General features: G+C 39.9%; 1 protein-coding gene across 4 annotated transcripts in view; it reads right to left on the reverse strand.

Annotated features, from left to right (window-relative positions):
* Positions 1-7,258, reverse strand: part of DAAM1 (dishevelled associated activator of morphogenesis 1) — a 152,671-nt gene extending 145,413 nt beyond the window's left edge. Inside the window, exon 1 of one of the 4 annotated variants that reach the window (XR_003042641.1) lies at positions 6,693-6,836. Coding sequence is in view for 1 of the 4 variants with exons in the window: in XM_015596032.2 (XP_015451518.2) it covers positions 6,693-6,812 (120 nt within the window). In the remaining 3 variants the exon portion in view is untranslated. Of the gene's footprint in view, positions 1-6,692; positions 6,837-6,897 lie in introns of those variants that run through there. The other 3 variants (XM_006920134.3, XM_025038723.1, XM_015596032.2) reach the window with 3 other exon arrangements.
* Positions 7,259-21,374: the final 14,116 nt, after the last annotated feature.

Below are 21,374 nucleotides of genomic sequence, written 5' to 3' on the forward strand. Positions count from 1 at the left end.
ATCTGCAGCAGCTTTGTGAAAGGAAAGTGAAGCCCAGAAGTGCCACCAAAACACATACTAATGACTTCGGTCACACCCCCAGGAAAAGTAAAAGACCACGGCTATGGGACTTTGGCAAAGTTTTAGGAAGCTTCCCCTAGTCCTGATCCATTCTTCACAGGTGGACACCTGTCAGAAGCATATAGTTCCTTTGCAAACTACGGCAAAGACTTACCTCTAACCCATGGGGTCTGAAAAAACTAAGACCCACCACCCCACATCAGTCCATTTTATAATATAGCACCATCTTTGCCCCTATTGGTGATGGTTATGTATTGATATATCCACAGTGTACTATCTAGTCTCTTTTGTGACCCAGAGCATGAGTTAAAAAAAAACAAAAAACAAAAAACAAAAGTTGACTAGGATTACAGGTACAGTTTGTGGCTCTAAAACAAGGCAAAGAAAACTCATGCCCTTGACCTGGTTTGTACGTCACTAACAAACTAAGCTTAGCCAACAAGCCAGAATAGAAGAACTCGTTTCAAAAACAAAAGGTGGGCATCTGTATTGCCCAGACAATGCCCAATGCTGGGATCTGGGCTATCTACTTTTGGAAGTCTAAATTCAGAAAGTCCATCAGATGGGCAACATTTGCCAATCTCAGAGATTTTTTTTTTTTTTCTCAGAAATGAAAAGGACAAAGACCAGTTTAATAGGTGACCCTAATTGTGTACCTGGCAGAAACACAAGTAACCTTCAGCTCCAATCCTGGTGCAATTTATAGAACAGAATGAGCTCAGGTTGTTACTAAAGGTGAATGACATACTTAAGAAGTGTAACAAGATGAATGAAAAAATAAAAAGCTTCTGCAATCAATGTTTGTTGAATGATTATTACATTTGAGTAGCCTAATGACTAACAAGGCTTTTGTTTTTATTTTCCTTCCCTGGAAATATGCTTTTAGGGCACAACTTTCCCATTATTTCTCTAAATGACAGTTTTTGTTTTAGTCAATTGTCTTCATTAAATATTGTCAAAGTGGCACAATATCCAGTTTTTTAAGCCAAAAGGAAAAGATCTATTGTAAGTCAGGAAATCACATCAACAACATTGGAGATTGAACTTGCTTCCCTAATTTTCCATATTTAATTCACAATCATGGCTATGGTTTAAAAGAATTGCAATTGTATATTTGCCACCAAATTTGCTCCACTGTAAAAATAAATAAAAGTCTTTCTTCTGAGGTAGGAAAAAAAAAAGCTTATTTTAATATCTAAGAATAACCAATATTAGATTACATGTTTGACTACTGCTAAAGTTTTCATTATTTTCTTTTCAAAAGAGCTCTTACAATTTATGTTAAATGACGACAGGGAGGAGGGAAGCTAAGGAGTTATAGGAGTCTTAACTCTCAAGGCATGCTCTGTGGCCCTGTTCTGGATAAGAAGGGCTTTCTTCAGATAAGGGATTCAGCCTACTGAAAAGTTATCTCAGTTAACAAATAGGGTCGGTCTAATGCTGGACAGGCTCCAAATCGATTTGGAATGTAAGAGTATTTCTTTTTTCAAATAATTTGCCTATCGTTCACATAGCAAAAAGAAGGCAATTCAAAAGTTTTATCATTCAAATAAACAAATGCAACATTTTTAATTTTATGCAACATTTTCCACTCCAGAAAATCAGACTATAAGAAACCATTAAGTGTAGAAGCATTTTTACTCTCAATCGACACAGCACTTATTGACGCAGCACTGTTTCAGAATTAAGAGATGCAAAGGAACTGTGGTTCCCCCAACCTGATGGAGACAAAATACAATATATAGGAAAACTAGAGGCAAGGCAAGAGTGTGGGGTGTAAAGAACTAGACTGCTTGGGTCCCTAACCTGGTCTGCTACCTACCAGCTGTGTGACCTGAGCTAGCCAAGTTCTTTAACTTCTTCTTGCCTCAGTTTCTTCACCTGTAAAATGGTGATAATAGTACCTACTTTATACAATTATTGTGAGGGAGCAATGTAAAGAATTAGGAAGGGCTTGGTGAAAAGTGAGCACCACACATACCTTGACTACTAGTATTACATGAACTGTAAGTGCTAAGTTGTGTGGTCAGGCTCAGGGCTCTAACAAGGAAGGAGAAGAGGGTGGTAGAGAAAACTGAAGGATAGGCAGGGAAGGCTTCCTGGAAGCTGTGGCATTCAAGGAGGACCTGAAAGCACAAGGAGAATTTAGATACTCAGAAGAGTGAACATTCCAGTTAAGCGGAACCATTACTGTAGAAGTTCATAAAATAGAGGTAAAAACCAGGTGAGCTTAAAAGTCAACAAGGAAAATAAGCCCAGCCAAGCGCTGCTGAGGATGTATTTGGTAACTCCAGTTTAATGGGCGGGAGAGAGGGAGGCAGGGGGATGGGGAGGATTCTATATGTTTGTTGTGGTGCTGCTAGGATTTATCAATTAACTCGTTTTTAGACTTGTGTGCTTTGAATGGCTTGGTTCTCTGTTCCTTCACTCTGAAATGCTTGGTTCTCTGTTCCTGGAATAGTAGAAGGGATGCCAGAAAATAAAAAGGTAGACTTTTTGTTTGTTTTGTTTTGCCATAGAAATAGCCTGCTGGAGTAGAATGTAGGTCACCAAAATCAATTTGCATCTCATCTTCATCTGTCCCTCTTTCAGTGAGGGTACTAAGTGGTGGTTTGGAGGAAGGTTAGGGGGAAGGCAGGTCAGATCCATCCTTCAATTCCAATCTCTATCAGCAGCTCTCAGTCACTTTAAGCACAATCTATATAAAAAGACAGTACACTGTCTTTTTCTAACTGAATGTAACCTCAAGAGAGGTATCCTCAGCCCTGGCCTGCCCGACCCTGCCCTAACAACATACAGAAGCTGCCCTCCTTACCTATTTTTAAGTTACTTGTGCTATCATTTGCCTCTAAACTGAGTTCATCAGTTCATTCAGAACTGATGCTGTGATTGTTTAAGATACGTATTCATTTAGAAGATTTCCTCTACTACCAACTGTAATGTCAAAATAAGAGACAGCAGTCCACATTCCTTATCCAAAGAAAAAAAAATTACAAAGTAGAATTTCCATTTTGACTGGTGCCCTTCTAGAAATTAAACAGGTTGCTAAACTAAATTGGCAAAGTTGCTTTGTTTCCTGCAATATAAGGATAGACTTAACTCTTGGAAATACCAAGAGCATGACACGAAGCCAGAGAGGGTCCCACAGAAGTTACGAGCTCTGTGATTATTTCCTGAAGCAAACATCTAAGACTCTCAGTGGTACCAAGCTTTGTTGGAAAAGCTTGTTTCCCCTGATCCAACAGCAGTAACTTTTTAAGTGATTTCAGAAAACTCAAGATTTTCAAGCAAAGCCACCCCCCAAATATTTACAAAATGAAACACTTTCAATCTTAACTATATTTTGTTTGTAAACACCTTATTTGTTCTGATGACCATACTACCAACACCAAAAACATCCTTCTAAACAAAGTAGCTCAAATAAACCACCCCCTACACACACACACACACACACACACACACACACACACACACACATTAACACCTAGAGTGTGTCTACAAAGGAAGAAAGCCGGGATTCAAATTCCTTGGCACATACTCACTGAGCTCCTGTAAGCACCACCCAAGGACATGACCCACCACACCCTCATTACTATCACACCTCCTCACTAATTTATACTTCTGAAAACCCACAGAACCTGACTTACTAGATGGTAACAGAATGCTACAAATATTGGACAAACGTCTCTGTTCCTCTCTCACATCAGCCAGTCCAAGAAAACTGATTCCGTCTATGGAAAAACTCCATCCCAGATGAGAGTGCTATTGTCCAGCTCTTCTACCCAAATGGTGCCGTAGGAGCCATTGGTGGCCTGGCTAAAGGCTCTAGGTATTGTTGTCCTGGTCTCTTTTCCTATTCTTCTGTCATGTACCTCCTGGGAAAGTTATCTGGGTCACGGAGAGTACAATGAAGAGAAATATAGAAATGTCTAGCTTGGGATAGTAAGAATTGTCTATATTGGTGAATGTGTTCCAAAAGCAAATAATTATGAAGAGTCTCTATTTCGAACACATGGAGGGCCTTTTACACTTCATCACATGCTACATAGTTTTGGGGTTATGCTGATGAAAACGATTGACAGAAAGCTAAGAGGAATATTACAATTGATGACAGAACTATCAATGGAAAGAATACAGATCTTGGATCTCCAATCATGGCTCTACTACTTAATCCTGATTCAACAAATATTTATTAAATGCCTACATAGCCAAACACTTCTTTAAATGCTAGAGACACAAGGATAGATAAGACAAAGACCCCTTTCTGAAAGACCTTAGGAGAGTGGGATAAAAACTCTCTACACCGGAACTGGTGCCAGAATTACAGGGAGATGAGAAGTAAACAGATAATTAAAGGATATTTTTTTCAGTCAATAAGCTCTAGGACAAAAATAGAGTGACAACTTCTGATCCCATTTCCTCATGAGGATGTAACCACCTACTTAAAATGAGATGATGAATGTCAACTACCTGACATACAGCATCCCCAAGCATTCACCTGCACACAAATGCACAGGAATAAATGATCACAGATACACCCTCCACCCCTTGATGGCAATATCTGTGGTAATTGATCTTGGTATGAAATGAAAGCAGAAGGGAAACAAAATCTTTATGTAATTTAATTACACTTAACGCAATTAAGTTACAAATAAATGAATTCAACAAGAATCTATAAAAAGGCAAAACCTAAACAATTAATTCTAAGATAAAAGGACAAATGGAAGTCCAGATACTGGGTTAATGATAGTAATATTAGAATATTATAGATAGTAACATGGCTGCCTTGCCCACTTTGATGATTGCCATGAAGAGCCATATTATTTTTCCATACAAGTAAGGCTCAGTGTCTATAGCTGGGTTTAAACTCTCATCTTCAGCTATCTTTGAGAAAAATCAAAAACAATGACAAAGTCCTTCTTAGAGTCACGAATTTTATACCTCGAATCAACTTTAGGAAATCCTCTGTAACCTTCTCCCCACATCACGGATGCCTGAGGTCCCCAGAGGTAAAGGATTAACCCCAGAGTGGGACAGCCAGAGCCAGCCAAGGACTCAGGCTTCCTAGACCCCAGCCCACCATGCTTCACTCTCAAGGGCCTGCATCCTGCAGGGAGGCTTTTAGATTTTATCAGAGCCACAGGGAATGGCAGTGACTTCTAGAATTCAATTTGTTATTACTTGTCCCTAAAAACTTCCAGTAAGTTGCACGTAGGGCAAACTGAGGACCTTTACACGTGGCCAGGGAGCTCTCTTCAAGCAGAATTGAGAACTCCCTTGAGAAAGCTGCCTCCAACACTATAATGCATGTTACTAGGTAAATGATGCAGCTAGCTTGAAAGAGGAACGACATCTTTCCATTGTAATTTTCATAGTTTGCCTTAGGAAAGGGGCTCCAAACAATTATCTCTAGGGAGGGAGGTGGAAAGACGAGGTACGCACACTCAAGGGAAAGGGGCTAAGAACTGTGTCCAAGCTATTTACATGGAGAGAGTCCCAGGGTTGTGAAACCAACGAGCTGGAGAAAGCAGCTGGGCCCAGGGCGAGCACTTGACCACACCCCCTGGCCACGCCCTCCCAGCTGCCCACAGAGCCACATCGAATTGAAACGGCAATGAGAGCAGTTAAGATTCCGACGACAGGAGTCGCCATGGCAACGAGATTCATCCTGCAGACAAATTCCGCTTCAATTCACTAGGTCCTTCTTGAGGCTCGAGAAACTACCAGCTTAATGGGAGCAAAACGGTCATGGGTGGCATTTTCTCTTGATGCTCACCTGCAGGTGGAGATGGGGGTCGGTGGGGCGGGGTTGGAAGAAATGGAACATGGGTATCTATTCCTGGGCCTCCTAATATATTTTATGAAGTCAAGAGACAGAACAGCCCAACCCCAGGCTGTGAGCAACTTGAGAACAGAGCCATTAGCAGGGTTTGATGAATGAGTGAGTAAAGGAAAGAACAAGGGTGCTAGGGACTGGGAAATCCAGAGGACTTTATGGAGTTCTCGGGCCTCGTGCACGTCTCCAATCCGAGGGCAAGTGGATCGCAAGCAGTTGGATTTTCCGCACCAGCTGGGAAACCCCGATTACCCAGCGTTCCTGCCCCACAGCAAGCCTTACGATTAGACTAACACCTCCCCCCCTTCGCCCCCCCCCACACACCGCTTTACCATCTCCCAGCCCAGGGCTCCGGGCAGACGCTTCGCCCAGCTCAGGTGCTCTTTGTCGAGGGAGCAATCAGTGCAGGGAGGACAAGATACTCCCTCCCGTTCTGCAGCTCCTCGAACCCGGTCCGCAGGCGGCGCCGCCTCCCCTCGCCGCTGTCTGCCAACACCCCTTACTCCTTCCTCAACGCAGGTTTCCCCTCTTCTCTCTCTTTTGAATCCTTTAGCTTACAACTTTGCCTGAATTAGTCACTCCATCCCTTTCGAATGAGGTTTGAAGTGAGTGTGCCAGGGATGGTGGGGGTTCTGCTCAGACTCCCTCCTTCCCTGTCGCCACCTCCGATTCCACCAAGCCTGCCTTAGGATTCTCTCTCCGAGCCTCCCCCGCCAGCAGCTCCTGACAGCAGCAATGCCCACAGCCGAGGCCACAGTACCCCAGCCCCGGGGTGCCGGCAGCAGGGCGGCTGTACCTGGTACCCTGCCGGCTCTCTTGGCATTCCAGCGCCTCTGTAAGAAAGGAAGGAGGGACCCCCAACCTCGGAGGCTCCTTCCTCCGGACTCGCTTTAGTTTGCTCCGCGCTTGCAGCCATTTTCCCAAATCCAGCTTGGCAGTCAGCAACTGTCTATGTCCTGTTTCCACCCAGCCCTAACCTGAAGGACCAGTTTAATATTTACCTACTGGCCCGGGAGCTTCGGAGAGGCATCAGGAGGGCGCGACGCGAACCCAGTGCCGGGCCCGAAGAAGCGCGCCCACCCCCGCGCCACCGCGCGGTGCCACTTAATGAATGAGTGCGGCAGGCGAGGCGGCGTGTCCCCCTTACCTGAGGAGCCCCTGCATGCTGAAAAGGCGGCTCTGCGCTCCGGGTACAATGGGATCCGGTTAAACAGTTTCCTTTACAGCCGCTCGTAGGTTACCAACTCGCAGGTGACATCACCCTCTCCTCCGCTGATAGGATACAATGCGGCGCCCACTGCGCATGGACTCCCTGGCGGGGCCCGCACACTCCTGGTAATTGTAGTCCCAAGCCCACAAACAGAGCCTAGGTAGCTACGCTACTGGGGTTAGCACAACTACACTTCCCGACTCATTCCTCGGCCTCTTTGTCCCCGCCCCCTCGTCCAGCCCCCCCCGGGACCCGCCCCCTCCCCGCCCTACAGCCTTGCGGTGCTAGCGGTGGTCTTTTGGAAGCTAAGCTGCGGACTGCGCGGGCGAGAGGGGTGGGGGCGAGGGGCGCTGCGGTCGTGCTCTTTGACTTGACCTCTACTCGTCCCGGTGCGGGATCTGAAGGCCCTAAAGGGTCCGGAGCTAGTGCGCGCCGGCCAGGAAGCTCTGACCAGCCCTGTTCTGTTGGCCCTAGCTGGAAAGAGAAGATTAAGCCTTTCACTGCCTTCCCTACGCATAGCAACTAATTAATAGGACGCACGGATTTCTGGGTTAAAAGCGGTCCTGGAATTTCCCCACATCCCGGAGGATGAAGCGAAGCCGACCCCGAAGGAGAGAAATCCCCAAGTGCCCCACTTGGTACAATTCACCTTTCTGTCTTTTCTTTCCTTCTCGCATTTAACGGAGTTACCGGGAAACAGCTTAGTTGGCTGAGCTGACAGAATAACGGAGGCTGTCACTAATAAAAAACGCAGTGTAATAGACAAGACAGTCGCCGCAACCCTTCCTCAGGGAGCCTGCTGCTGCTGCAGAGATAATACTATCGCGCAGCCATGCTTTTGTTCTTCCCTGCAGCGGACTTCCCGCTCTGGTGGCTCTCAACTCCCAGGAAGACATCTTTTTCTAAAAAAGTTTTAACGACATATTTACGTACACATGTACTTTTAAATCCACAACACTCCCCCCTCATATTCTATACCTTTCTTTTCAGACATTTTTTAAATGACCTAAACTAAATAACACCCTGCTGTTCGAGAATTGCCGTGGTCTTAACATACCTAAATGTTTACTTAAAGGTAAGCAAAAGATGTATATCAGAATTCTGAACCTTTCAGGAAGATTTTACTTTTAATATGTAAAATTTTTCCCTGGCATTTTTTATTGTTCAATGAATATCAAATATTATGAAAAAATTCACATTGAGAGCAAATCTCAAGGTGTCTTTTTAAATGAAAAAAAAAAAAATTCAAGACCTCTAGTTATTCCAGTGGTAAAGGTCGAGTACATTATAATAGCATTTGATGTTGCAATCACATATATGGATCAGCTCACACCCCTATTTCTGCTAGCAAAATCTCTAGAAGAACGTACCACTTGTGAAAAGAAAGGTCACAATTAAAATGTTAAACAATTCTCCACTTAATTGTTGGTAGAAGTTTTCTTATTACTCTTATTTTCTCTATTTTTGTAGAACAATAACTTGGGTTCAAGAAAAAAATATTCATAGGACTAGTTGAGAATTTCAGGGGAGGGGACAATGCTTTGTTCTGCTGAAAGAGGTATTTTAATGCTGAATTTTGATTTCTTTTAACAAGCCTATTTTTTATATACCAGACACATTTTTATTCACTGAAGGTAACTTTGAATGTTGCTCTCCTGTTCTGAGCTATTTCATCCATTCCAAATATTGTCTTTAATGGAACCCAGACAAAACAAATTTTCCATTGACCATGAGATAAAGAGTACAATAAATGATATTCTAGCTAATGGGTAGGCTCAGTTTATTGCAGCCCATTGTGAAAAAATATTCGGAAAGAAACTTGACCTGTGATGATTCTAAAAGGTCTCCTAGTTTTATAACTGTAAAGTTTGTAGATGGAAATATAATCAGTGCGCTTGAAATTTATTGAGTCAAATTGGCTATGGAGATTCTCCATAAGGTAGGGCTTATGCTTTTTTTTTATCCTTATAGATAAAAGCATATTTTTGAAGCACATTCTGAGGAATAACTTTATAGGACAAATCACCTTACAGCAAGTTTTCTTGGGTCTTTAGCAGTGAAGGAGAAGATGGAGTCTGCCTGGAAAAAAAAAATGTTCTCTTTAGTAATTAATATTATAGGGATGTGTCATGTTACAAAGCTCATTTCCAGGTATGAAGAACATCATACACAGTAGAGTATAAACACAGGAATGTATGGGTGTGCATGTGTGATCTATCTTTTCTATTAAACAGCTATAAATATAGATAATAAATACTGAAAGCAAGGCATTGTGTTTGGAAGCATTTTGCTATAAGTGTGATGGATTTGAACTGATCCCTGCACACTATTTCACTGGTAACCAGGGGAAACAAAGATGGCTCTTCAACATCACAAATGCAGTCTTGTAGACCTGAGTCCAGAAGAAGCTTAATTTCTATGGAGACAGAAGAGAACTCTCTCGCTCTTGCTCCCATTGTGTGTTTATATTTAATTCTTTCTAGGTAACTAAGTAGACTCATAAGCCATCAAAAATACCCACTCTGTCTAGCTTAATTTATATTCTCAGTCAAAGAGTGTTTTTACTTTTTTCTTTTTAAATGACTGCTACTGTTCTAGAATGATTTTATGTGAAAGGCCTTCTCTTGTCCCATAATTATTGCCTATTAATTAGGAACCTGTGGGACCACTGAGGACATATTTAATTGACTTCTGCAGGTAGAGGAGGAGGAAAGATGTCATGGGGTATTTTGCCGATTTGAAATAATCTCTCAGTTCTGGTTACAAGGTTTTACTCTGGCTGTTGGGTTTTAGATAAAGGAAGAAATGAGATATCAACAGAGAAACAATTTTAAGTTTGTAGCCTTGCACGTGTTTTCACACAATAGCTCGGTGTTTTGCAACAGTTGAGGTTGTGTGCTTGAGCCTGGCTTTGGGATCATGCCATTTTTTACCACTTTTGATCAATGTGACTTTGCTTATTCTCTCTGAGCCTCAATTTCCTTATTTTAAAAATGAGGCTAGTAATAAAACCTTCACAAGGATTTTGAGGATTAAATTAGATGAGACATATAAAAACACTTTTCAAATGGGAAAGAAGTATTCAAATGCTAAATCTTGTTATCATTTGCAATTTTCCCCTTAAAGATTATTTCAGAAATGTCAACCTTAATTATGGAACAAGTTAATAAAAGCCTATTTAAATTTTTAAAAAATCTTATTCTTAAGAAACTATGAGATATTATATGGCGTGCACATATCATCTCACTAATTCGTAGTAGGCAAAATGTATTTTGAAGAAAAAAATGAGCAATCCAAGTTGAACAGTGCTGGTTATTGACTTGTTTTCAGATCCATACCTCATCCTTCTGCAGTGCCTCAAGCTGTCCTTAGCATCACAGGTGGTCTTCCCCAAGTTCCTCAGTATGGAGAAGACTGCTGGGAGATTGGAGGCAGGAGGAAGGGAGAAGCCAGGGTATTTTTCCACCTCCTCAATTGCACTGGGTGCTGTTTCTGACAGCATCAGCAGCATTTCTTCTGTTGGACAGGTCTGTTGTGGTTCCATCGTCTTCCAGATCACTCCAGCCTCTGTTAATACCACCTTCTTCCTTTGTCCCTCCAGCCTAAGGATGGAGGTCGTGTCCTGCTGTTGCTAATCTCTCACTGCATGTTTGTCTTCTCAGATTTTCTATCACTATTGAGATCAATTCCAGATTATCTCTGTTTTAAATACCTAGAGTGTTTTTTGTTTCCGTGGTGGAATATTTAGCTGATACACTCATGTCTTAGTTCAAGTTCTTTTAGGGACAGGCAACAGAAATTTTCTATGTCCAGTTTATATAAAATAAAACAAAAGTAATAGGACTTATTTTAAAAATTGAGCAACCAACGCTCCACCTAAGAACACGAACCAGACCAGCTCTTCGGAACCTAAATGGTGGTGGTTTTTGGACCTTCCCTCCAGAGTATTACTCTAATAGCCCTCCGTCTCCGTGTCTGTCTCTACATATGGTGTACAGATGGGTACTAGACTTATCAGGGTGACCACTTCATAAGGTATACAAATGTCTACCATTAGGGTATTCTTTGGGCGGTCTCCAGGCTGGGCCCCTTGCCTTTGTTCTTCTTTTTGCTCTTGACTGACTAGCTACCTAACATAATCACTATGTTGTACACCCAACACCAATATAACATCATATGTCAACCATAATTGGAAAATAAATTTAAATAGATTTTCTGAGAAAAGCTGATTGCCCTATCTTAGAGTAACTATCCTTGACTAATTATCCATAGTAGTGGTTCTTAAAGTGTGGATGCTAGACCAACAGCATCAATATCACCTGGGAACTTGTTTGAAATGCAAACACTTGAACCCCACCCATAGGCCTACTGGAAAGGAAACTGTAGGGCCGGGTCCCACAGTCGGTGTTTTAACAAGTCCTGTAGTTAATTCTGACACAGGAAAGTTCTTGAACCACTTGTCTGTAGCAAAGATTACAAGATCGTGTGGCTCAGATACGATCACTCAGGACCTATCTTTGTGTGGGAGTCTTTCCAGAAAGGAAAAAGTATTGTGAATTTGGCAGCCACTCCCAAGAAGTGTCTGGCAAAGCCAGTAAATCTATCAGGGTCTTAACAGTAAATGGGTTCTTCCCGAGGGAGAGGACTTTGTAGCATTCTGACCCAATCAATTTAGTCACATACATTCTAAAGCAGTAGAACAGCTGATTAGGAAATAAATATTGGATCTAAAAATTGAAGATAGCAATCTGAAACTTATCAAGAATGATAGAAACAGAAAATGCAGAGTGCTTCCTGCATGGCACGGCAGCCTCGATGCTGACCATTTCTGGTATTGAAGACTGAAGGCTCGCTTCCAGGTACACAGTCCTGTCACTCTTAATCAGGAATTGCCAGATGAAGACTCTTCCGACCTTCCATCGGTAAAAATTCTCTGGCCATATATTTTAGACAAACTACCCCAAGTTAGCTTTCAAAATATTCCCTACTGAGTGTGTCATACGATTTTTATTTTCTTTTTCTCTTTAAATGTCAAATCTCTGTATGGGCTCTTTAACCCTAAAATGGGCACATGTGGCAAAACCTTGTCTACGAGTAAAAAAAATGGTCTGGGCATTCCATGTAGAGAAAGAATTCTGTTTACATTTTCTGTAACTTTCCTCATTGCGAACTATCCTGGCAGATATATTCTCCTTTGTAGCTGAAATATTACAACATGTAGGATTTATGTAAGAGCCTTGTTTCACAGCAGGTTGTGTTAGCACTTAGACGCTGGATTTGGAGATTAGGGACAACTAGTCCTGCATTACATGAGAACCTTGTGATGTGGAATTTCTCATGGAAAGCCACACTTCAATACAATATGTCATGGCATATTATCTTTGTGGGAGTATTTTCTCTTCACCAAACTGTGATTGTAACCTTTTCTCTTGGGTTGTCTGTGCCCTCTCCCTGTGTCTCAAGCTCTTAAAATAATATTTTGGGTTGTCAGAAGACTAGCCACCCAGTTAAAGTGCTTTATTCTGGCTTTGCTTTCCTGCAAGTGACAGGTTTTCTTCTCTGGGATTTATGTTATTGTTTTAGGAAATTATACTCATTTGAATCTAAACATAGTTAAAGCAAGTAAAATATAAACCTGTTACTCTTCACTCATGTGGAGCAGTGATTCTAACTTTTCACTCATGTGGAACAGTGATTCTAAATAACAGGGTCATCTCCCTCTTGACATGCATGTATGTTAACTATGCTGGAACCTATATCACCTCAGGCTATAAGCCCACTAGAATTTGCAAGTTGAGTAGCTTTGAGTACAGTCAATACTAGGATGGGAATGTCCAAAGAAAACCCAAGTGTATCTAAGATGAATATATGATTTTAAATAAGTTTGACTGTATCGCTAATACTCTGATAGCTGATCCCTACAGCCATCATTTCAGGAAGAATATTCACTCTGCACATCCCTACTTGAGACATACAAGTAAGAGTCCCCTGCTCAGGGCAGATCTACATCAGTGATATGCTGGAGCCCCATGGCACTGCCTCACAAACTCACTGTTAGATTTTAGAAATTTGTGAGCCAGTTATTAAACACAGTTAATATTGAAAATTAAATTATGTAAACTTACAGCTAAATAAGTTAAAACAAAAGTGATAACTACTCAAAACTCATTACTTGTTAATTGTTACTACATTTTACTATTATCTATGATCTTAGATTCCATCTGAACAGGGATGGTGGAAATTCTATGTTGTGGTGTACTGCTGCACATCTCTTCCCAACTCCATAGTCAGAGATATCACATTGGCAGCTCAAAATCAATCATGGTGAGAGTACTTGCACCATGGAAATTTGCAAATGCTACAGATTAGGGCTTCCTGCACAGATCCAGTTGTTAAACATACTGTCATCCTCCATTTCCTGCATTTGTAATAGAAGAGAACAACCTTCCTCTAACCGTTCTGCAATGCTCTGTATTTTTCTCTTGTGACTTCGTTCTGCTGTTGGGCTCTGGAAATGGAGAACATGTATCATTTTACTCAATTTGGGCAGAAGTGTGGCATCAGATTCAGAGCAGAGAAGAGCCTTATTTGGTTGAGGGAGGTGAGCATTGTCCCTCAAACAGTAAAGAAGAACTTGAGTTGGGGATAAGTTTAGCCGGGAGTAGTGGTTTTGATCCAAGAAAAGAAGGAAGTCAGCTTGGGGCTGCTGTAAGTATCAGATGGAATGCAGAGAGAATTCTGGAATAACTGTACTGGTACTTAGGCTATGACTACACCGCAGCTTAGAACAGAGCCTCACAAATGCTGTTCTTAAAAACGTTTCCACAAATCTGCAAAATAATGATAAAAATAATCTTAAAAAGACAATGTGGAGAATTTTTAATGAAATGAAATTTTTTTCATAAAAAGGATGATTCTTTTTTCTGGAATTAGGTTAATCATCTCAAAAGTAATAAAGACAACTTTATTAGAAGCATAAAGCTATTATTTAAAGTATATTTATGGGTAAGTTATATCTTAAGAATAATTTTGTTCCAAAAGTCCATTTTATGCCCATTTCACCTGCTTACATTAGAGAATACTTGTTTTTTTTCTTTTTTAAAAAAATTAATGTTATAAATGGTGATCAGGTGTCCCAGGCTAGACCAAAAGAGCAAATACATCTCAGAATAGTTAGTCATAGCATTAATCTTGTTAGCTTGAAGTCTGAATGATAGGAGAAGGTGGCCGTCTTTGCAGGAATAAAGGAGAGCATAACTTTTCCTTCTTCTGAGCAAATGGATGGTGCTCTAGAAAAATCTAAACCGGCGAAGTATGTCGTCATCCATCCATTCACCTCACTTCATGCCTTCCTCTCAGTATCTGATATTCCTTCTCACCAGGCTCCCATTCACTCATGGCATTTTGTGTTCTCCACCATGGTACATTCAAAGGTCTCTCTGAATTCCTAAAGTGCTCCGAGTTCCAAAAATTTCTTGCTTCCTCCGCCCCTTAGTCACAGCCCTTCCATCTGCTTTTCCAACACAGATGGTCTCAGGTGTCATTAAACAAGTTTGCACAAACATGTGAATGAATAACTGATAGTCCCTAATTTTCTAGAATCACTTGAGTTTTTAGGAGGGAATCTTGAAAACATAAGTTATCCCTAATTGGCAGTTTATTGTAACATTTAAAAAAATAACAAACAATACAAAAAACCAAGAAGGGTAGGAATTGGGGAGAGTATTAGAATAGTAAGAAATGGGGCAGGTCCCACAAAAGCACACTGCAAGCGAGTTGCTTAATCCTTTAAAATGTGTCTGTGATTTTCACAAACTCCTCCCTTTGACCCACAGATTTTCCTGATCTGGCCAAAGCTGGATTTTAGTTAATCCTTGTTTTGGTCATTGCTCACTGGTACAAGCAGCCCCAGAATAACAAATATTTGAAAATTAAACATTGCAATCCCATAAATGTTTTCAGATTCATACTTGAAAATGTCCACATTTCCCATGAGGGGTTTTATGGGAACAGTGGAGCTTCCAGCCATGGAGGGGAATGGTATGAGGTGAAGTGTGTGAGCAAGTGTGTGTGCGTGTGAGTGTGTGTGGGTGTGTGTGCATGCGCTGGAGTAGGATGAAGATGTATGCATGCATTCACAATATCATTTTGTAAGAGCTCAGTGTGGAATTAAACACACAAAGAGCTGCAACTGATTCTAGCTTTGCCTAGTTTAAGAGACATGCCTCAGCTCAAAAATCTAAACTCACATCCAAAATTCCTTTTGCCCAGCTATTCCCTTCTCAGACCAAGGTCTTCCTGATATGATTATTAAATGTATATTCTATTTACAATTCTAACCTCATTGTTTCCTTTTTTCCTAGTCACGCCTCTATGCTTTGCACAAAACAAGTGTCCTCTGGTGCTTGAATTGCCTTTTGATCTATTGTTCAGAATTAATCAGAACTCTCTATTGTCATCTCTCCATCAGCCTTTACTCATTAGTTATAAATACTCACCAATTGGCTATAGATGCTCATCTATACACCCAAACACTAATGAACCACCTCAAATCCATTAATGAGCAACCATTTGGCATAAACAGAAGGAAGCTTGCAGGGATGGTTAATCTTTGTGGGTCGCCTTTATCTTGCATTCACAGCGGGTGAGGAGCCATGTAAAACAGAGATAGCAACATGGTTCCTGACATGGAGGAACTGAGAGATTAAAGAATAAAAGCAAGAGTGCAGCCCTTATTTCACCACAGGGAACGTCACCAGAAAAAGGGGGAGAAACTTCAGCGATTTGAGCGAAGGTCAGATTTGAGTGAGAGGCATTTTTCAAATGGAAACTGTGCTTCTGTTTAGGCGAGGTTGAAAAGCAGTAGACTACTTGTCACTTATGTGTCCTGCTTACCTTGCTGTTCTCGAGTGCTGCGGTCTGATAGGAATATATTACAAGCCACACATGTATTTTAAGATGTTCTAGAAAAAATACAAAGAAACAAGTGAAATCGATTTTAATTATATATTTTATTTAACCAACTATATCCAAAATATCTTGTCGACATTTAATCAAGTAAAAATTCACTCGTTTACATTCTTGTTCTTACATTGTCTTCAAAATCAGTGTGTATTCTACACTTATAGCACATCTCATTTCAGACTAGCCAGATTTCAAGTGCTCAATAACCACACCTGGCCAGTGGCCACATAGAGGACAGTGTAGGTCTAGAATATTCCACTCCAGGAGGTGTCTCATGTGTACTGAAGCTCACATTTACTGAGGCAGAGATACTTGGCTTTCTTGTTCTATCTCCACCTCCTATAATTAGAAATTGTTGGAAGCAGGGAAGGTATAGGGTAAATCATTTTTAAAGTTTTCCAAGGAGCAGTTTAGCAATGCTTGTTATCATCCTGAGATACATAGGAATGGAAGAGGGTCCTTTGTCAAAAGCAGACTTCCTTTGTGATGTGCCAGGAGCATTCCCTGCATCCTAGGGAGTTCGATGTTATCTCCTTTCCTGCTCATCACCTATGTGATAGGCCTGGCTCTGGGCTTTTTGCACAGTCTCCTCTTTGGTTTGAATCCACAGGAATTCCCTGACTCATGCTCTTTCCTATCTGGGACTACCTAAAGATAATTCACTCTGGAAGCCTTTCCTTCTGTCTCTGGTCTTCTTTGAAATGCCAAGGCTCTGCCCAAAAGAGAATGTAACTGATAACAATAGTCTCCACCTCTTTGGTGTGGACTTCTCAAAGCAAGCTGAAGGGCGCTGTTGCATGTTATCTTCAATCTGGTAGGACTGGCACTTTGATGAAGAATCCAAATTTCTGGAATATCACAGTGATTTGGGGGTTAATCTCTGGCAAAGACTTTCAAATTTTAGCTTACATAAGAAATTTTGAGGATTTTTGTTACCGCTGATGTTAAAGCCTCTGGCCTGGAGGCTTTAGGCCTTGAGCGGAGTTTCATTTTTAACAAACATTCCAGGTAATTCTAAGTCAGGTGGCTTGGCTCTCTACAGTTTGGAAATATTAGTGGGTACTAGAACTCAGGTTCCTGTACATGGAGCTCATGGCTGTGTCCTTAGCTGTCCTGCATTAGGAGGTAACATAGTAAATCACTTGCACTTTAATATGAAATTATATTTCAAATCCTCTTTGCCCATCATAAAGTTTCCCTTAGCAGCATGAAATTCTGAGTGTTGATTTTGGGAAAAGAAACTGTTAGGCAGTTTTTAAGAAAAAGATACTAAAAGGCATGTATGTAAGCTAAATAAAAATCGAATAGGGTGATAGTGGGTTTGCCATTAACTTTCTTACCTTTGCTAGACTTTTAAAAAAATCAATTTTATTACTTATTTTATTACTTTATTATTTAAATTATTAATTAAGTAATAAAATTTAATCAGCAAGGCTCTCTTTAGATAGATGAGAAAATAGGGATAAATGGAAAGAAAGTTACCTGCAGATTCATCATTTGGAAATATTAGCTTCTTTTTAACAAAATGGATTCCTAACATATTTCGTTTGTATCTGCCTTTTTAAAAAATCTTATACTTCGTTGTAAGTTTAAACATGTCTTTATCCATTATTATTGTTTTTAATGATAGTTTCTTCTATGGTATACCATAATTTCATCAAGTTTCTATGTTGGAACTTTAAAAACATTTTTTAATAGACTTTATTTTTTTAGAGCAGTTTTAGAAATTGAGAGGAAGGTACACATATTTTCCATATATCCTCTGCTTCCACACATGCATAGCTTCCCCCTTTATCAACATTCCTCCCCAGAGTGGTACATTTGTTACAACTGAGGAACCTGCACTGACACATCATGATCACCCATAGTCCATAGTTTACATTAGGGTTTACATTTGGTGTTGTAAATATAATGACATGTATCCACTATAACAGTATCGTACAGAGTAGTTTCACTGCCCTAAAAATCCTCTGTGTCCTTCTAGTCATCTCTCTCTCTCTCAATCCCTAGGAGCCACTGATCTTTTACTGTCTCCACAGTTTTAATTTTTTAGAATGTCATATAATTGTAGCTTTAGAGATTTTCTTTTCTTTCTTCCTCCTCCTCCCTCCCCCACCCCACGCCATCCTTCTCCTTCTTTTTAACAAAACTATGGTAAAAGCTCTTTATGTACTTTTTTTTTTGAAGAAGAAGACCTTAAATTTTTAATAAATAAAAATATCAAAAGCAGAAACTAACATCCATTTTCCACTGCTCAGAATTAACTATGATTAATGTTTCAACACATCATTTCCCAGCCTTTCCATGTATATAAATATTCAGAGTATACAAATATTCTTCTGTTAAAAAAAAAGGAAACTGTTCCAAATAAAAATTCCCTTTAGCTACCACCTTCCAATCTGGGGCCCTCCTTCCTCTGCAGAGCAAATAACTATGATGACTTTGGTGCATATTACAATACATAACATACATGATACATGTATCAAAACATTTAGTAACATCTTATGTTATTACATAAATAATTTATTCAGCATATATCATTCTACAGTTTGCTTTTCTCATTCAGCAATATGTTTTTGACATCTGTTCCCATGTAGTTACATATAATTTATTCCTCCATGTTATGAGTTTACTATCTCATTTATCTGCTTCCTACATAAGGAAATTTAGGCTGTTCCCTTCGTTTTTGTTTTTGTTTTTTTTTTCTTGTCTATCACGAGTAATTTGTGAACATGCATGTCCTATGTACCTCTCTTTATGGATGTGTACCCTTTTCTCTAGGTTAGATACTAAAAAGTATAATCATTGGGTCACAAAGTAAGCATAGTATTTTTAAAAAATAGGCAGTATCGAATTTTTCTCCCAAAGTGGGTATATCAAATTAGCTTCCTACCAGCAATACCCATCTGTATTTTCAGAACCTTAACCATGCTTGATATTGGAAAAAAAAATTTTAATTTTGACAGTCTCATGGATATATGATAACATATTCTTTTAATTTGGGTTTCTCAGATTATTAGTGAGGTTAAGCATCTTTTCAATGTTTGGTAACTGAACATACACTGATGTACAATTATCTAATTATATTCTCATTAAAAAATCCTATCTGGTCAAAGGCTATATTTTAGAGCTTTCAGAACACATTTTGAAATTTCCATTTAAAAATTTTATAACTATTTATATTCTTGTCAAAACTATGATAATATATCCATTCCCACACTATCACAAAACTCTGGATTATTCATTTTAATCTTGCCAACCAGAAAAGCAAAAAGTGTACCTTGTTTTAATTTTTAATTTTTTTGATTAGTGGGCAAAGTTAAATATATATGTTTATATTATATGTTCATATTTCTTCTTTTATAGAAAGCGGTTTATGACTTTAGCCAACTTTTATATTGGGGTATTCTTTATCTTATTAACCCATTGTCATATAATTTACAAATATCTTCCCAGTTTTACATCTCTTTTAACTTTGTTTACAGTAATTTAACTATTGTGGGGGAGGGGTGGTAAATGAGGTGGTAAATGGGGTGGTAAATGGGGGACAGGGGTCAAATATGTGGTGACAGAAAGAAATCTAATAATGGGAGGTGAACACACAATGCAAATATATATATGCCTTACTGTTAAAATGTACAGCTGAAACTTACTGAATTTCGTTAACCAATGTCGCCATAAAAAAATAATAATAAATTTTAAAAATAATAATTTAGCTATTGCACATATTCTTTAAATTTTAAGTAATTAAATATTAACATATTTCCATTATATTTTCTGCCTTCTCTTTTAAATAATAACTTGTATTTCTTATATCAAAAGGCATGTTCATTATGAAAAATTGTTGAAATACAAATTAAAAGAAGAAAGTAAAACCCATGTAATTTATCACCCAGAGATAATAATTATTAATATTTTGAAGTATATCCCTCCAGATTATTTCAATGCATATATAATGTTTATGCAATTTCAAAAAATAGAATCATAGAATATACTATTGTAATTTTAAAAATTTTAATAATATTAAATGTTCTTATGAATCATCAGTTATAATGCTATTTAGTATTACATTTGAGGATGTACTATCATTTGCTTAGCCAATCTCCTATTTTTGAATACAGTATTTAGATTGTTTCCAAATATGATTACTTTCAAAAGAGAATCTATCTGGTTCCTTCATGAGAGAAGCAATCCTTCATACACAGTTCCTTCCCAAGAGGAAAAAAATATGTTCTTTCAAGAAATATCCATTTATTCTAGGATTGAACATTTGCATCATCCTGACATACAGGATTGTTACCCATTCTCCCCTATAAGTGAGGCTGCTCTTGGAGGTCTTAACCAGTAAGGTTAATGTGTGGGCCCGTAGTATTTCCTCCACCCTCTCTAACCCTTAGCTAACAGAACCATGATAGTCTGTCTGAACGGCGCCCTCCAGAAGTGTGTATTGCCAACCTGTACAGTCATAAGTGGTGGCCCTGCTTAGGCCAAACTGCACTCTTATTTAAAACAGGTGTGCTTTGTGGCTGAGCCTGTGATTCAGGAGTAATGTTCTAGGCCAGTGGTTCTCCTACTTCAACACACACCAGAATCACCTGAAGGTGCGCTTGTTAAAATACAGATTGCTGGGCCCCTCTCCTATAATTGCTGATTCAGTGGGTCTGTGAGGGGACCTGAGAATTTGCTTTTCTGACAAGTTTCCAGGTGATGCGGATGGCTGTTGGTTTGGGGACCACACTTTGAGAACAAGTTTTAGGTTCTCTCCCTCCAAACCATCACATTGCAATCACTTCCCTACTTAAGCCGCTTTATGGCTTTCTCCTGTCTACAGGACAAAGTCCAGACCGCTTGGCAAGGCACATAAGTCTTTTATAATCTGGCCTTGAGCTGCTTCCTCTCCGGGCTCACTCTTCACACTTAGCCCAGCTCTCTGCCCCAGGAAGCTGACCTGTATGGACTATGTCAACAGGTTCTGTGTTCTGTGCCTTCTGGCTCAGCTGACAGAAGCCTGGAGAGTGGGAAGAGGGAGAAGTCACAGTGTATTCTCCCTTTGTTTTGGACTTCTTTCCTTCAAGGTTTGGCAGTAGCCGCATTCCTCTACCTGAAGTCCAAATTGCCTGGGTTCTTTCCTATAGCTGTAGCTCTCACTGAGTTCTGGTCATTTTCCCCTCCATTAGATGCCATAATGACTTTCTGGTGCTGGTCCCAGGAGAGTGTCACCATCCTTTTTGTGTTCCCTTAACTCTGGCCACACCTCTGTGAACAATCTCTTCATCACTTTTACTTTACTCTCTTTCGATCGCT

Source organism: Pteropus alecto, unplaced genomic scaffold (assembly GCF_000325575.1).
Source record: "Pteropus alecto unplaced genomic scaffold, ASM32557v1 scaffold86, whole genome shotgun sequence".
NCBI lineage: Eukaryota > Metazoa > Chordata > Mammalia > Chiroptera > Pteropodidae > Pteropus > Pteropus alecto.